General features: G+C 43.7%; 1 protein-coding gene across 1 annotated transcript in view; it reads left to right on the top strand.

Annotated features, from left to right (window-relative positions):
* Positions 1-16,698, top strand: part of LOC129845879 (collagen alpha-1(XIX) chain-like) — a 107,992-nt gene that overhangs the window by 27,581 nt on the left and 63,713 nt on the right. The window contains exons 11-16 of the mRNA XM_055913804.1: positions 7,427-7,471; positions 9,012-9,089; positions 9,892-9,927; positions 11,562-11,615; positions 14,170-14,223; positions 14,612-14,653. Coding sequence (XP_055769779.1) covers positions 7,427-7,471; positions 9,012-9,089; positions 9,892-9,927; positions 11,562-11,615; positions 14,170-14,223; positions 14,612-14,653 — 309 coding nt within the window. The remainder of the gene's footprint in view (positions 1-7,426; positions 7,472-9,011; positions 9,090-9,891; positions 9,928-11,561; positions 11,616-14,169; positions 14,224-14,611; positions 14,654-16,698) is intronic.

Below are 16,698 nucleotides of genomic sequence, written 5' to 3'. Positions count from 1 at the left end.
GATGAAACAAAAATAGAACTGTTTGGCCATAATGACCATCGTTATGTTTGTATGGAAAAGGGGGAGTCTTGCAAGCCGAAGAACACCATCCCAACCGTGAAGCACGGGGGTGGCAGCATCATGTTGTGAGGGTGCTTTGCTGTAGGAGGGACAGGTGCACTTCACAAAATAGATGGCATCATGAGGCAGGACAATTATGTGGATATATTGAAGCAACATCTCAAGACATCAGTCATGAAGTTAAAGCTTGGTAGCAAATGGGTCTTCCACATGGACAGTGACCCCAAGCATACTTCCAAAGTTATGGCAAAATGGCTTCAGGACAACAAAGTCAAGGTATTGGAGTGGCCATCACAAAGCCCTGACCTCAATCCTGTAGAAAATTTGTGGGCCGATCTGAAAAAGCGTGTGCGAGCAAGGAGGCCTACAAACCTGACTCAGTTACACCAGCTCTGTCAGGAGGAATGGGCCAAAATTCACTCAACTTATTGTGGGAAGCTTGTGGAAGGCTACCCGAAACGTTTGACCCAAGTTAAACAATTTAAAGGCAATGCTACCAAATACTATTTGAGTGTATGTAAACTTTTGACCCACTGGGAATGTGATGAAATAAATAAAAGCTGAATAAATCATTATCTCTACTATTATTCTGACATTTCACATTCTTAAAATAATGTGGTGATCCTAACTGACCTAAAACAGGGAATTTTTACTAGGATTAAATGTCAGGAATTATGAAAAACTGAGTTTAAATGTATTTGGCTAAGGTGTACGTAAACTTCTGACTTCAACTGTAATTTTGATACTTAAGTATATTTAAAACCAAATAATTTTAGACTTTTACTCAAGTACTATTTTACTGGGTGACTTTCACTTTTACTTGAGTCATTTTCTATTATCTTTACTTTTACTCTGGTTTGACAGCTGAGAACTTTTTCCACCACTGCGGATTTTGCTGGTGACCAGCCTTCACTGTGTTTTCAAGGTGCCTTCACTGTGTTTTCATGGTGCCTTCACTGTGTTTTCATGGTGCCTTCACTGTGTTTTCAAGGTGCCTTCACTGTGTTTTCGTGGTTCCTTCACTGTGTTTTCATGGTGCCTTCACTGTGTTTTCATGGTGCCTTCACTGTGTTTTCATGGTGCCTTCACTGTGTTTTCATGGTTCCTTCACTGTGTTTTCATGGTGCCTTCACTGTGTTTTCATGGTGCCTTCACTGTGTTTTCAAGGTGCCTTCACTGTGTTTTCGTGGTTCCTTCACTGTGTTTTCATGGTGCCTTCACTGTGTTTTCATGGAGCCTTCACTGTGTTTTCATGGTGCCTTCACTGTGTTTTCATGGTGCTTTCACTGTGTTTTCAAGGTGCCTTCACTGTGTTTTCATGGTGCCTTCACTGTGTTTTGCTGGTGACCAGCCTTCACTGTGTTTTCATGGTGCCTTCACTGTGTTTTCATGGTGCCTTCACTGTGTTTTCATGGTGCCTTCACTGTGTTTTCAAGGTGCCTTCACTGTGTTTCATGGTGCCTTCACTGTGTTTTCATGGTGCCTTCACTGTGTTTTCAAGGTGCCTTCACTGTGTTTTCATGGTGCCTTCACTGTGTTTTCATGGTTCCTTCCCTGTGTTTTCATGGTGCCTTCACTGTGTTTTCAAGGTGCCTTCACTGTGTTTTCGTGGTTCCTTCACTGTGTTTTCGTGGTTCCTTCACTGTGTTTTCGTGGTGCCTTCACTGTGTTTTCATGGTGCCTTCACTGTGTTTTCATGGTGCCTTCACTGTGTTTTCATGGTGCCTTCACTGTGTTTTCATGGTGCTTTCACTGTGTTTTCAAGGTGCCTTCACTGTGTTTTCATGGTGCCTTCACTGTGTTTTCATGGTGCCTTCACTGTGTTTTCAAGGTGCCTTCACTGTGTTTTGCTGGTGACCAGCCTTCACTGTGTTTTGCTGGTGACCAGCCTTCACTGTGTTTTCATGGTGCCTTCACTGTGTTTTCATGGTGCCTTCACTGTGTTTTCAAGGTGCCTTCACTGTGTTTCATGGTGCCTTCACTGTGTTTTCATGGTGCCTTCACTGTGTTTTCAAGGTGCCTTCACTGTGTTTTCATGGTGCCTTCACTGTGTTTTCATGGTTCCTTCACTGTGTTTCATGGTGCCTTCACTGTGTTTCATGGTGCCTTCACTGTGTTTTTATGGTGCCTTCACTGTGTTTTCATGGTGCTTTCACTGTGTTTCATGGTGCCTTCACTGTGTTTCATGGTGCCTTCACTGTGTTTTTATGGTGCCTTCACTGTGTTTTCATGGTGCTTTCACTGTGTTTTCAAGGTGACTTCACTGTGTTTTCATGGTGCTTTCACTGTGTTTTCAAGGTGCCTTCACTGTGTTTTCATGGTGCATTCACTGTGTTTTCAAGGTACCTTTACTGTGTTTTGCTGGTGACCAGCCTTCACTGTGTTTTCATGGTGCCTTCACTGTGTTTTCATGGTGCCTTCACTGTGTTTTCAAGGTGCCTTCACTGTGTTTTCATGGTGCCTTCACTGTGTTTTCATGGTTCCTTCCCTGTGTTTTCATGGTGCCTTCACTGTGTTTTCATGGTGCCTTCACTGTGTTTTCAAGGTGCCTTCACTGTGTTTTCGTGGTTCCTTCACTGTGTTTTCATGGTGCCTTCACTGTGTTTTCATGGTTCCTTCACTGTGTTTTCATGGTGCCTTCACTGTGTTTTCATGGTGCCTTCACTGTGTTTCATGGTGCTTTCACTGTGTTTTCATAGTGCCTTCACTGTGTTTTCATAGTGCCTTCACTGTGTTTTCATGGTGCCTTCACTGTGTTTTCATGGTGCCTTCACTGTGTTTTCAAGGTGCCTTTACTGTGTTTCATGGTGCCTTCACTGTGTTTTCATGGTGCCTTCACTGTGTTTCATGGTGCCTTCACTGTGTTTTCATGGTGACTTCACTGTGTTTTCATGGTGCCTTCACTGTGTTTTCATGGTGCCTTCACTGTGTTTCATGGTGCCTTCACTGTGTTTTCATGGTTCCTTCACTGTGTTTTCATGGTGCCTTCACTGTGTTTCATGGTGTCTTCACTGTGTTTTCATGGTTCCTTCACTGTATTTCATGGTGCCTTCACTGTGTTTTCATGGTGCCTTCACTTGTTTTCAAGGTGACTTCACTGTTTTTTCAAGGTACCTTCACTGTGTTTTCATGGTGCCTTCACTGTGTTTTCATGGTGCCTTCACTGTGTTTTCATGGTGCCTACACTGTGTTTCATGGTGCCTTCACTGTGTTTTCATGGTGCCTTCACTGTGTTTCATGGTTCCTTCACTGTGTTTTCATGGTGCCTACACTGTGTTTCATAGTGCCTTCACTGTGTTTCATGGTGCCTTCACTCTGTTTTCATGGTGCCTTCACTGTGTTATTATGGTACCTTCACTGTGTTTTCATGGTGCCTTCACTGTGTTTTCATGGTGACCAAACTTCACTCTGTTTTGCTGGTGACCAGCCTTCACTGTGTTTTCATGGTGCCTTCACTGTGTTTCATGGTGCCTTCACTGTGTTTTCATGGTGCCTTCACTGTGTTTTCATGGTGCCTTCACTGTGTTTCATGGTGCCTTCACTGTGTTTCATGGTGCCTTCACTGTGTTTTTATGGTGCCTTCACTGTGTTTTCATGGTGCTTTCACTGTGTTTTCAAGGTGACTTCACTGTGTTTTCAAGGTGCCTTCACTGTGTTTTCATGGTGACTTCACTGTGTTTTCAAGGTGATTTCACTGTGTTTTCATGGTGCCTTCACTGTGTTTTCATGGTGCCTTCACTGTGTTTCATGGTGCCTTCACTGTGTTTTCATGGTGATCAAACTTCACTGTGTTTTGCTGGTGACCAGCCTTCGCTGTGTTCTGGACTCATGCTGGCTTGCAAAGTGATGTTTGAATCCTATTGGAATCCAGCCAGAGTGGGGATATCCAACAATTGGAACTGTTCCTCACTCACAACAATATGGTTTGTGAATGACTGGCAGGGTTAAACAGAAGAATAAATAAGACTACCTAAACCATCTAAACTGGAACAACAACTCAGTAATGGGTGCAATAAGTCCAACTGACAGATTGGATTAGTTTAGAAAAATGTATATTTGTTGTTACTGCATTCATTGTTACTAACCAGTACATTCTAAATACTATGTTGTATGATTAGTAATACACAGTATGCAGTTTAAGTAAGTGGTGGGCAAGCCAGATTTGGGACACGGCCTGTGAGTAGTTGAGGAGGGCAGTGGTGGAGGGATTTATTCTACCAGACCAAAGGAAGGAAGGCCAGTTAAATTAAGTATGGCGTTTTGATATGTAAACCATTCTTTATTGGCACATTTCAACGTATTTACATATTGAATTCAGTGCCAATTCAAAGGACACACCACTGCACCCTTGAGGAAGTAAAACCAGAGAAACACAGGTTATTTGAGTTCATCCAACTTTACTTTTATTTGTACTCTGAACACTTCTTAAAATGTGGGGGAGCTTTATTTCAAAACTGCTGCATTAGCATGAAGCAAAGTTTCAGACGGCTGATTTACATTGTGCAATGCAGGACTTAGTTGTAGCACTAATGCATGCTGAACACAGAAATCCATTTTCCATCAAGGGGGTGTACTGTAAATAATGCTTATCCCCGATCCCAATCAAGGGTGCGTCCAGAATGGCACCCTATTCCCGTAATAGTGCATCTCTTTTGACCAGGGCCCATAGGGCACTATGTAGGGTATAGTGTGTTTTTTGGGAGACACCCCTGGACTTCTGTGTGTGGCAGCAGCAGAGCATTATGGGTCTCACTTCACAACGTAGAAGCTGTTAAAACATGTTGTAAAGTAGGAGAGTATTGAACACAAGGCTCGTGGTGAAATGAAGTGTTCCTACTGTTTGCCCTGTGTAGTTGGAGGTATATTCCATATTCCCATTGAAGTCTCACACAGGCAGTAGCTGTGCTTCTGGGAGAAATACTGTCTTGTTCTCAAAGTGAATTGTTGATGTGTGATTTGCAGTAGACGAATTGTTTGGCTTGTTTGAACTTTCCTACATGGATACTTTATTATTTAATATTACTTTATTATTAATCTCTAACTATATGTACATATCTACCTCAATGACCTCGTACCTCAGCACATCCACTCAGTACTGGTACCTCTTGTATATAGCCAAGTTACCATTACTCAGTACTCGTACCTCTTGTATATACTCTCTTCTCTGTTTACATCAATGATGTCGCTCTTGCTGCTGGTGATTCTCTGATCCACCTCTACGCAGACGACACTATTCTGTATACTTCTGGCCCTTCTTTTGACACTGTGTTAACAACCCTCCAGGCGAGCTTCAATGCCATACAACTCTCCTTCCGTGGCCTCCAACTGCTCTTAAATACAAGTAAAACCAAATGCATGCTCTTCAACCGATCGCTGCCTGCTCCTGCCCGCCTGTCCAACATCACTACTTTGGACGGCTCTGACTTAGAATATGTGGACAACTACAAATACCTAGGTGTCTGGTTAGACTGTAAACTCTCCTTCCAGACCCACATCAAACATCTCCAATCCAAAGTCAAATCTAGAATTGGCTTCCTATTCCGCAACAAAGCATCCTTTACTCATGCTGCCAAACATACCCTTGTAAAACTGACCATCCTACCAATCCTCGACTTCGGTGATGTCATTTACAAAATAGCCTCCAAAACCCTACTCAATAAATTGGATGCAGTCTATCACAGTGCCATCCGTTTTGTCACCAAAGCCCCATATACTACCCACCACTGCGACCTGTACACTCTCGTTGGCTGGCCCTCGCTTCATACTCGTCGCCAAACCCACTGGTTCCAGGTCATCTACAAGACCCTGCTAGGTAAAGTCCCCCCTTATCTCAGCTCGCTGGTCACCATAGCAGCACCTACCTGTAGCACGCGCTCCAGCAGGTATATCTCTCTAGTCACCCCCAAAACCAATTCTTCCTTTGGACGCCTCTCCTTCCAGTTCTCTGCTGCCAATGACTGGAACGAACTACAAAAATCTCTGAAACTGGAAACACCTATCTCCCTCACTAGCTTTAAGCACCAGCTGTCAGAGCAGCTCATAGATTACTGCACCTGTACATAACCCATCTACAATTTAGCCCAAACAACTACCTCTTTACCTACTGTATTTATTTATTAATTTATTTTGCTCCTTTGCACCCCATTATTTCTGTCTCTACTTTGCACTTTCTTCCAATGCAAACCAACCATTCCAGTGTTTTTTTTAGTTTTTATTTTACTTGCTGTGTTGTACTCACTTCGCCTCCATGGCCTTTTTATATTTTTATTTATTTATACATATATCTGTTTGCCTTCACCTCCCTTATCTCACCTCACTTGCTCACATTGTATATAGACTTATTTTTTTTTTCACTGTATTATTGACTATATGTTTGTTTTTACTCCATGTGTAACTATGTGTTGTTGTATGTGTCGAACTGCTTTGCTTTATCTTGGCCAGGTCGCAATTGTAAATGAGAACGTGTTCTCAATTTGCCTACCTGGTTAAATAAAGGTTAAATAAATAAATAAATAAAAAAAATATAGCCAAGTTATCATTACTCAGTACTAGTACTCCTTGTATATAGCCAAGTTACCATTACTCAGTACTCGTACCTCTTGTATATAGCCAAGTTATCATTACTCAGTACTAGTACTCCTTGTACTAGTACTCCTTGAGTATCATTACTCAGTACTGGTACTCCTTGTATATACTCCTTGAGTATCATTACTCAGTACTGGTACTCCTTGTATATAGACAAGTTATCATTACTCAGTACTGGTACTCCTTGCAGACAGTATAGACCAGTTATCATTACTCAGTACTGGTACTCCTTGTATATAGGCACATTATCGTTACTCAGTACTGGTACTCCTTGTATATACTCCTTGAGTATCACTACTTAGTACTGGTACTCCTTGTATATAGACAAGTTATCATTGACTCATTCTGTATCTATTTTTACTTTTATTATTAAGTGTTTTACTTTCTATTGTTTCTCTACTGACTTCCTCTCTGTATTGTTGGGAAGGACCTGTTATCATTTTACTGTTAGTCTCCACCTGTTGTTTACGAAGCAGGTGACACATAACATTTGATTTGACTTAATAAAGGCTTTTTAACTGCAGCTACTTGGTCAGAGTGTCTTGGTATATTTCAGACGGTCTGTATCTTTATCTTACATGTTTAGCCTCCAATCTTTACATCATATCACATGCTATTTGTCACGTACACATGGTTAGCAGATGTCAATGCGAGCGTAGCGAAATGCTAAGCGAGGCGACCATCTCTGTCGGCGCCATCTTATTATCAATGCTGACGTATGCTGTATGATGTCTGGGTTGTGAAACTCATTTCGTTTTTTCTTCTTTTCTTCTCCGGGCAGGGAGAGGGGATGACATCTGGACCCAGAGGATCACGAGGGCCAAAGGTAGAAAAACAACCCCTGTGGTGGGGGAAGAGGGACAAAACAGACAGGCAGACCACCCAAGGTTACCACAATCTGGATTTATTATTCTCTAGCTAGATGCGGGATATTTCCTCTGGCTATGATGATCACATTAGAAAACATCTGAAGGATGACTAGCTCTTCTAATACCTCACATCAAACCAGTTCATCCACTTGTGGCTCAGTTGGTAAGAGTGTGGCACTAGCAACACCAAGGATGAGGGTTCAATTCCCACAATGGTCACATAAAGATGTACTAAAAGTCTCTGCAGTTACTGTAGTGTCAGGTGTCATACTTTATTATATTATTCACTGATGACAGTGATCTGAAACACAGGTCCTGTTAAAGCCAGGGAACTCTCATTTTATTGAGCTGGGTCCCAAATGGCACCCTAGTCCCTTTAACAGTCATCAAAATGAGTTTCATATGGCACCCTCCTCCCTTTAACAGTCATCAAAATGAGTTCCCTGTTCCTCCCCCCCCCCCCCTCTTCCCTTTAACAGTCATCAAAATGAGTTCCCTGGTCCCCCCCTCTTCCCTTTAACAGTCATCAAAATGAGTTCCCTGTTCCCCCCTCTCTTCCCTTTAACAGTCATCAAAATGAGTTCCCTGTCCCCCCCCTCTTCCCTTTAACAGTCATCAAAATTAGTTCCCTGTTCCCCCCCCTCTTCCCTTTAACAGTCATCAAAATGAGTTCCCTGTTCCCCCCCTCTTCCCTTTAACAGTCATCAAAATGAGTTCCCTGTTACCCCCCCTCTTCCCTTTAACAGTCATCAAAATGAGTTCCCTGTTCCCCCCCCTCTTCCTTTTAACAGTCATCAAAATTAGTTCCCTGCCCCCCCCCCTCTTCCCTTTAACAGTCATCAAAATGAGTTCCATGTTTCCCCCCCTCTTCCCTTTAACAGTCTTCAAAATGAGTTCCCTGTTCCCACCCTCTTCCCTTTAACAGTCATCAAAATGAGTTCCCTGTTCCCTCCCCTCTTCCCTTTAACAGTCATCAAAATGAGTTCCCTGTACCCCCCCCCTCTTCCCTTTAACAGTCATCAAAATGAGTTCCCTGTCCCCCTCTCTTCCCTTTAACAGTCATCAAAATGAGTTCCCTGTCCCCCTCTCTTCCCTGTAACAGTTATCAAAATTAGTTCCCTGTTCCCCCCTCTTCCCTTTAACAGTCATCAAAATGAGTTCCCTGTCCCCCTCTCTTCCTTTTAACAGTCATCAAAATTAGTTCCCTGTCCCCCCTCTCTTCCCTTTAACAGTCATCAAAATGAGTTCCCTGTTCCCCCCCCTCTTCCCTTTAACAGTCATCAAAATGAGTTCCCTGTTCCCCCCCTCTTCCATTTAACAGTCATCAAAATGAGTTCCCTGTTCCCCCCCTCTTCCCTTTAACAGTCATCAAAATGAGTTCCCTGTCCCCCCTCTCTTCCCTTTAACAGTCTTCAAAATTAGTTCTCTGTTCCCCCCTCTCTTCCCTTTAACAGTCATCAAAATGAGTTCCCTGTTCCCCCCTCTCTTCTCTGTCAGGGTGAGCGTGGCGTCCCTGGTGTACCAGGAGACCTAGGGGAGAAAGGAGAGCCTGGTCTGGGCGTTGAAGGACCTCATGTGAGTACATGGCACTGGAACATTTCTCATTTTTCTCTTGTTCATACTTTATTGTCCGTTGACATTTTCACAAATACATGTTTTGCTTTTCAAACCAATCCTCCAGAGAATCCCAGCAGTTGCAGCCCCATCTCTCTAACCTGTAATCTTCCCAAAACTTTTCTGTTGGACAACATTTCACAAACCTTTTCAGTTCAGTCATCTTCAGAATGGCTTGTGCATAGACTTATATATGATTTTATCCTGGTCAAATTAATGATACAATAAAGACTACATTCATTGAACATTAATTCCCAGATTAGATTTACAAACATTGTGGGCCTTCAGCATTACACACTACTTCACCATCTATCTATCCTCCGTGAGGCTAATGCTGGTTTCAACTTCAAAAATGCCCGCTTGAGTTTTGCCCTTTGGTTTGTTAAATAGTGAAATTCAGGGTTGTTGGAAAGCAATGGATCAATGGAACATAGATCCCTTGTCTGTCTGTCTGTCTGTCTGTCTGTCTGTCTGTCTGTCTGTCTGTCTGTCTGTCTGTCTGGTGTGTGTGTGTGTGTGTGTGTGTGTGTGTGTGTGTGTGTGTGTGTGTGTGTGTGTGTGTGTGTGTGTGTGTGTGTGTGTGTGTGTGTGTGTGTGTGTGTGTGTGTGTGTGTGTGTGTGTGTGTGTGTGTGTGTGTGTGTGTGTGTGTGTGTGTGTGTGTGTGTGTGTGTGTGTGTGTGTGTGTGTGTGTGTGTGTGTGTGTGTGAGCTGAAGGGCTGGAGTGGTGCTGTTGTAAACAAGCTGTGTGATGTGTTCTTATAGGGCCCCATGGGACAGAGAGGAGAGAGAGGATTTGAGGTATGTGGAAGAATATCTCCTGTCCACACACACACGCACGCACACACACACACACACACACACACACACACACACACACACACACACAGACACATCCATCTGATTCCTGTGATATTAGAGTATGGAATAGCTACAGTACATACAGTACCTTCCAGTATTGTGCTCCTGGATGCTTAGATGAAACCTTAGTCTTCAGTCTAAAGGTTGAGGAGACTCTGAAACAACTATTTAATTCCAATGATATTGTAGTTTATGCATTTAAATTTAATATGTCATATATTTTATAGGTGTAGGACATGTGTTAGTCTCAACAGGACTGGTGTTAGTCTCATCAGGACTGGTGTTAGTCTCATCAGGACTGGTGTTAGTCTCATCAGGACTGGTATTAGTCTCATCAGGACTGGTGTTAGTCTCATCAGGACTGGTGTTAGTCTCATCAGGACTGGTGTTAGTCTCATCGGTACTTGTGTTAGTCTCATCAGTACTGGTGTTAGTCTCATCAGGACTGGTGTTAGTCTCATCAGGACTGGTGTTAGTCTCATCAGGACTGGTGTTAGTCTCATCAGGACTGGTGTTAGTCTCAACAGGACTGGTGTTAGTCTCAACAGGACTGGTGTTAGTCTCAACAGGACTGGTGTTAGTCTCATCAGGACTGGTGTTAGTCTCATCAGGACTGGTGTTAGTCTCATCAGGACTGGTGTTAGTCTCATCAGGACTGGTGTTAGTCTCAACAGGACTGGTGTTAGTCTCATCAGGACTGGTGTTAATCTCATCAGGACTGGTGTTAGTCTCATCAGGACTGGTGTTAGTCTCATCAGGACTGGTGTTAGTCTCATGAGGACTGGTGTTAATCTCATCAGGACTGGTGTTAGTCTCAACAGGACTGGTGTTAGTCTCAACAGGACTGGTGTTAGTCTCATCAGGACAGGTGTTAGTCTCATCAGGACTGGTGTTAGTCTCATCAGGACTGGTGTTAGTCTCATCAGGACTGGTGTTAGTCTCCTCAGGACTGGTGTTAGTCTCATCAGGACTGGTGTTAGTCTCAACAGGACTGGTGTTAGTCTCATCAGGACTGGTGTTAGTCTCAACAGGACTGGTGTTAATCTCATCAGGACTGGTGTTAATCTCAACAGGACTGGTGTTAGTCTCATCGGGACTGGTGTTAATCTCATCAGGACTGGTGTTAGTCTCAACAGGACTGGTGTTAGTCTCATCAGGACTGGTGTTAGTCTCAACAGGACTGGTGTTAATCTCATCAGGACTGGTGTTAGTCTCAACAGGACTGGTGTTAGTCTCATCAGTACTGGTGTTAGTCTCATCAGGACTGGTGTTAGTCTCAAAAGGACTGGTGTTAGTCTCATCGGGACTGGTGTTAGTCTCATCGGGACTTGTGTTAGTCTCAACAGGACCGGTGTTAATCTCATCAGGACTGGTGTTAGTCTCAACAGGACAGGTGTTAGTCTCAACAGGACTGGTGTTAGTCTCAACAAAGATTTAGTTGCATGTCTTCTTCTTTGTGACGGTTGAGGATATACTGTATATTCTGATCCCAGGTCAGCAATCTAATCTGAGAGCCTTTTCAGGTACGGGCCCTGATCTCATTAGTGTGTTATGGGGGTTGTCTTGTCTCCTAGGGCCCTCGTGGACCCTCCGGATTCTCAGGCCCTGCTGGGACCCCGGGGAGAGAGGTGAGTGGGATCAAGACCTTCCTTCCTCTCTTCCTCCCTTACTCATTCATTTCCTTCACTCCCCCTGTCCTCCTCTCTCTGCAGGAATGGAGACACAGTGATACTTTACATCTGGAGATAAAAAGAGAAACTAACATTCGGAGGGAAAATGTTGTGTTTCCTTTCTGTCTTCTATTCCTTTTCCTCACATCTTTTCTCCACTCCTCCACTCTTTCTCTCAATCAATCATCAATCAATCAAGTTTATTTTATATAGCCCTTCGTACATCAGCTAATATCTCGAAGTGCTGTACAGAAACCCAGCCTAAAACCCCAAACAGCAAGCAATGCAGGTGTAGAAGCACGGTGGCTAGGAAAAACTCCCTAGAAAGGCCAAAACCTAGGAAGAAACCTAGAGAGGAACCAGGCAATGAGGGGTGGCCAGTCCTCTTCTGGCTGTGCCGCGTGGAGATTATAACAGAACTATGCCAAGATGTTCAAAATGTTCATAAGTGACAAGCATGGTCAAATAATAATCAGGAATCATTTTCAGTTGGCTTTTCATAGCTGATCATTAAGAGTTGAAAACAGCAGGTCTCGGACAGGTGTCGGTTCCATAACCGCAGGCAGAACAGTTGAACCTGGAATAGCAGCAAGGCCAGGTGGACTGGGGAGAGCAAGGAGTCATCATGCCCGGTAGTCCTGATGTATGGTCCTAGGGCTCAGGTCCTCCGAGAGAAAGAAAGAGAGAAGGAGAAAATTAGAGAGAGCCAAGATTTTCAAAATGTTCATAAATGACAAGCATGGTCAGATAATAATCAGGAATAAATGTCAGTTGGCTTTTCATAGCCGATCATTAAGAGTTGAAAACAGCAGGTCTGGGACAGGTGGCGGTTCCATAACCGCAGGCAGAACAGTTGAAACTGGAATAGCAGCAAGGCCAGGTGGACTGGGGACAGCAAGGAGTCATCATGCCCGGTAGTCCTGACGTATGGTCCTAGGGCTCAGGTCCTCCGAGAGAGAGAAAGAAAGAGAGAAGGAGAAAATTAGAGAGAGCCAAGATTTTCAAAATGTTCATAAATGACAAGCATGGTCAGATAATAATCAGGAATAAATGTCAGTTGGCTTTTCATAGCCAATCATTAAGAGTTGAAAACAGCAGGTCTGGGACAGGTAGGGGTTCCATAACCGCAGGCAGAACAGTTGAAACTGGAATAGCAGCAAGGCCAGGCGGACTGGGGACAGCAAGGAGTCATCCTGCCCGGTAGTCCTGACGTATGGTCCTAGGGCTCAGGTCCTCCGAGAGAGAGAAAGAAAGAGAGAAGGAGAGAATTAGAGAGAGCCAAGATTTTCAAAATGTTCATAAATGACAAGCATGGTCAAATGCTCTCCTCTTCTCCTCCTCTCCTCCCCTCTTCCTCTCTTCCTCTCCTCCACTCCTCCACTCTTTCTCTCCTCTTCTCCTCCTCTCCTCCCCTCTTCCTTGCATCCACTTTCCCTCTCCTCCATTTTCCCTCTCCTCCACTCTTCCTCTCCTCCACTCTTCCTCTCCTCCACTCCTCCAAATCAAAACAAATCAAATGTATTTATATAGCCCTTCTTACATCAGCTGATATATCAAAGTGCTGTACAGAAACCCAGCCTAAAACCCCAAACAGCAAGCAATGCAGGTGTAGAAGCACTCTTCCTCTCCTCCTCTCTTTCACTCTTTGTCTCCTCCACTCTTCCACTTCCTCTCCACTCTTCCTCTCCTCCACTCTTCCTCTCCTCCACTCTTTCGCTCTTCCTCTCCTCCGCTCTTCTTCTCCTCCACTCTTCCTCTCCTCCTCTCCTCCACTCTTCCTCTCCTCCACTCTTCCTGTCCTCCTCTCTTCCCCTCCTCCACTCTTCCTCTCCTCCTCTCCTCCACTCTTCTTGTCCTCCTCTCTTCCGCTCCTCCACTCTTCCTCTCCTTCTCTCCTCTGTTCCTCCTCTCTTCCCATCCTCCACTCTTCCTCTCCTCCACTCTTCTTCTCCTCCACTCTTCCTCTCCTCCCCTCCTCCGCTCTTCCTCTCCTCCACTCTTCCTCTCCTCCCCTCCTCCGCTCTTCCCCTCCTCCACTCCTCCACTCCTCCACTCTTCCTCTCCTCCTCTCCTCCACTCCTCCTCTCTTCCCCTCCTCCACTGTTCCTCTCCTCCTCTCTTCCTCTCCTCCTCTCTTCCTCTCCTCCTCTCCTCCACTCCTCCTCTCCTCCTCTCCTCCACTCTTCCTCTCCTCCACTCCTCCTCTCTTCCCCTCCTCCACTGTTCCTCTCCTCCTCTCCTCCACTCCTCCTCTCTTCCCTCCTCCTCTCCTCCTCTCCTCCACTCTTCTTCTCCTCCGCGGTCTGCAGATAAAAAGAGAAACTAACATTCTGATGAAAGATGTGTTTCCTTTATGTCTGCATGAGGAAGTAGCAACCGTTTCTGGACACATCAGAAACACACACACAGCACCCCATTAGGATGAATGTCAAAGCGTGGGCCAATGGTGTGCAGCGCTGTGTGTTTCCCCTGGTCTCATAGCTGGTGACATCATTATTTCTCTCATTTAAAGGGATCCCCTGGTCGAGAAGGTCCCCCAGGTCCACCTGGCCCCGCGGGTCAACCAGTAAGTTAACCGCTCATCTCGTTCTAATCTCTCAGAGATATACTGTGGAGGTGCTAAGCCCACTGTACCATGTTTAGGTTAAAGGCCTCAAAACCACAGAAAGACAACTATTTTACAGGAAACTGAAATCACAGGAGAAGATTTGGTTACACTGTACTTGAAGGGGTTATGTATAAGCATTCATACCACCATAAAACCAGTCATGGCAACTTTTTTAGGGTTTCAGTGTCATTCATAATATTTCAAGCTTCGAGTGATGCTGAGATAATTATGAGAGGTTCATTCAACTGTGATCTGACTGAAAAACATCACAAAAATATTCATTGACATTTCTTTACATCTATAGTCATTATACAAAATGTCTGATGATAATTTGTCTTTCCAACAGACTGCCTTGCCAATTGTGGGAGATATGAGCTCTTTACTCAAGGTACTGGACTGTTTCATTTATTACCATTGTGTCCTGTGATTATTCCCATCAATTGTCATTCCAACATTATTCAGTGTGGGACATAAATCATACATTATTCAGTGTGGGACATAAATCATGCATTATTCAGTGTGGGACATAAATCATACATTATTCAGTGTGGGACATAAATCATACATTATTCAGTGTGGGACATAAATCATAGATTATTCAGTGTGGGACATAAATCATACATTATTCAGTGTGGGACATAAATCATAGATTATTCAGTGTGGGACATAAATCATAGATTATTCAGTGTGGGACATAAATCATACATTATTCAGTGTGGGACATAAATCATAGATTATTCAGTGTGGGACATAAATCATACATTATTCAGTGTGGGACATAAATCGTACATTATTCAGTGTGGGACATAAATCATACATTTATTCAGTGTGGGACATAAATCATACATTATTCAGTGTGGGACATAAATCATACATTATTTTTTCATTGACAAGATTGATGGAGATGTTTTTTTAACACCTTGAAGTGCCAACATTTAGATCCACATTGACTGAGGGTGTAGAAACAGGTCATCATTTAGCCTGCTTTAATTGCATCAGTTACTGTGATTGCACCCACGGTGGTGTATTTCACAGTTTAAGACCTCACAGTTGTAATCCAAAAACAAACTTTTTACCAGTAGTAAACCTATTAGGGTGATGTTACGGTATTATTAACAGAAGCTCAGGAGCGCCTCCATCAGGCGGAGGTGGTGAACTGCAGCTATAAATTCAAGAAATTGGAAATCCACCATGGAAATGCATTATTATATTCAACAGGAATCCTTGATATGTCCATAGAAGAATGCTGTTGTCTAATACATCCCTCCTGGAGTACACAGGGCCTGTGTCCAAAATGGCACCCTATTCCCTACACTGTGAACTACTTTTGACCAGAGAGCTACAGGTGGGCTCTTGTCAACAGCAGTCCACTATATAGGGAATAGGGCTCTTGTCAACAGTAGTGCACTATATAGGGAATAGGGCTCTGGTCAACGGTAGTGCACTATATAGGGCAACGGTAGTGCACTATATTCTCACGGCAACCTTGTTGCTATGTCTTTAAGGGACAATACTTTTCTACTTTTCCATCTATCTCTCCAGCACTCCCACGCCTTGTTGATGTATGCTGCTGAGAGAGAGAGAGAGAGAGAGAGAGAGAGAGAGATTTTTTATTCTACCAGACCAAAGAAAGGAAGCACAGTTAAATTAATAAAGTTTCCAAGCTTTTAGCTGTTCAAAGCAGATTGACATTTATTGTCATGAATCTTGTCCTGGAGGCAGAACTGAGCGATTTCCACTAGATTGGCCAGCTGCAAAGTCAAACTTGGCTATGTTGTAAAATCTCATTTCAACAAACATTGGCTTTTTGGTCTTAGTTTAGGTTTAGCAGTATGGTTAAGGTTAGATGTAAAATCTGATTGTATGACTTTGTGGCTGTGCTAGCTAGTGACCACTCTGCAGAGCTGTCTCCAGAACAAGATTCATGACAAAAAAAACGCTAACCTGCCTGTTTAAAGGCCTTTTTTACAATGTGCTGCTGGCTTGACTCTGCGTCATCCAACTTGATGAGCTGAATGACAACCCTCCCTAAGAATAGCTTTTCTCCGTTTCTTCACTTTAATTGACAGAGTTTGGTCACTTTACAGCAGATGGTATTTGCTATCTCACACTGAAAGGAGCACTTAAGTGAATTGGACCTTTTAATTTCAAGACACTTCAAGTCTCTCTCAGAAATAAAGATTTGTACTTACATAAAATTACAGAAAATATCTTCCCACTGCTCTTCTCTGATGAGTCTAAATGGCAGTGACACTAGGGGTCATATAGCCTTCATGCTGTATAAACAGAATTGACATCTACAGCTGAATGGTTGGAGGTGGAACGTATTCAACCAACCTGTGTGCTCTTCAGTGGAGGCTGCTGAGGGGAGGACAGCAAGTAATAACGGCTGGAACGGCATCAAACACATGGAAACCATCCAGTCATTAGCAC

The sequence above is a fragment of the Salvelinus fontinalis genome, unplaced genomic scaffold (genome assembly GCF_029448725.1).
Source record: "Salvelinus fontinalis isolate EN_2023a unplaced genomic scaffold, ASM2944872v1 scaffold_0395, whole genome shotgun sequence".
In the NCBI taxonomy this organism is placed as follows: domain Eukaryota; kingdom Metazoa; phylum Chordata; class Actinopteri; order Salmoniformes; family Salmonidae; genus Salvelinus; species Salvelinus fontinalis.
Note: the sequence above shows the minus strand (reverse complement) of the source record. Positions and strands in the feature narration are given on the sequence as shown.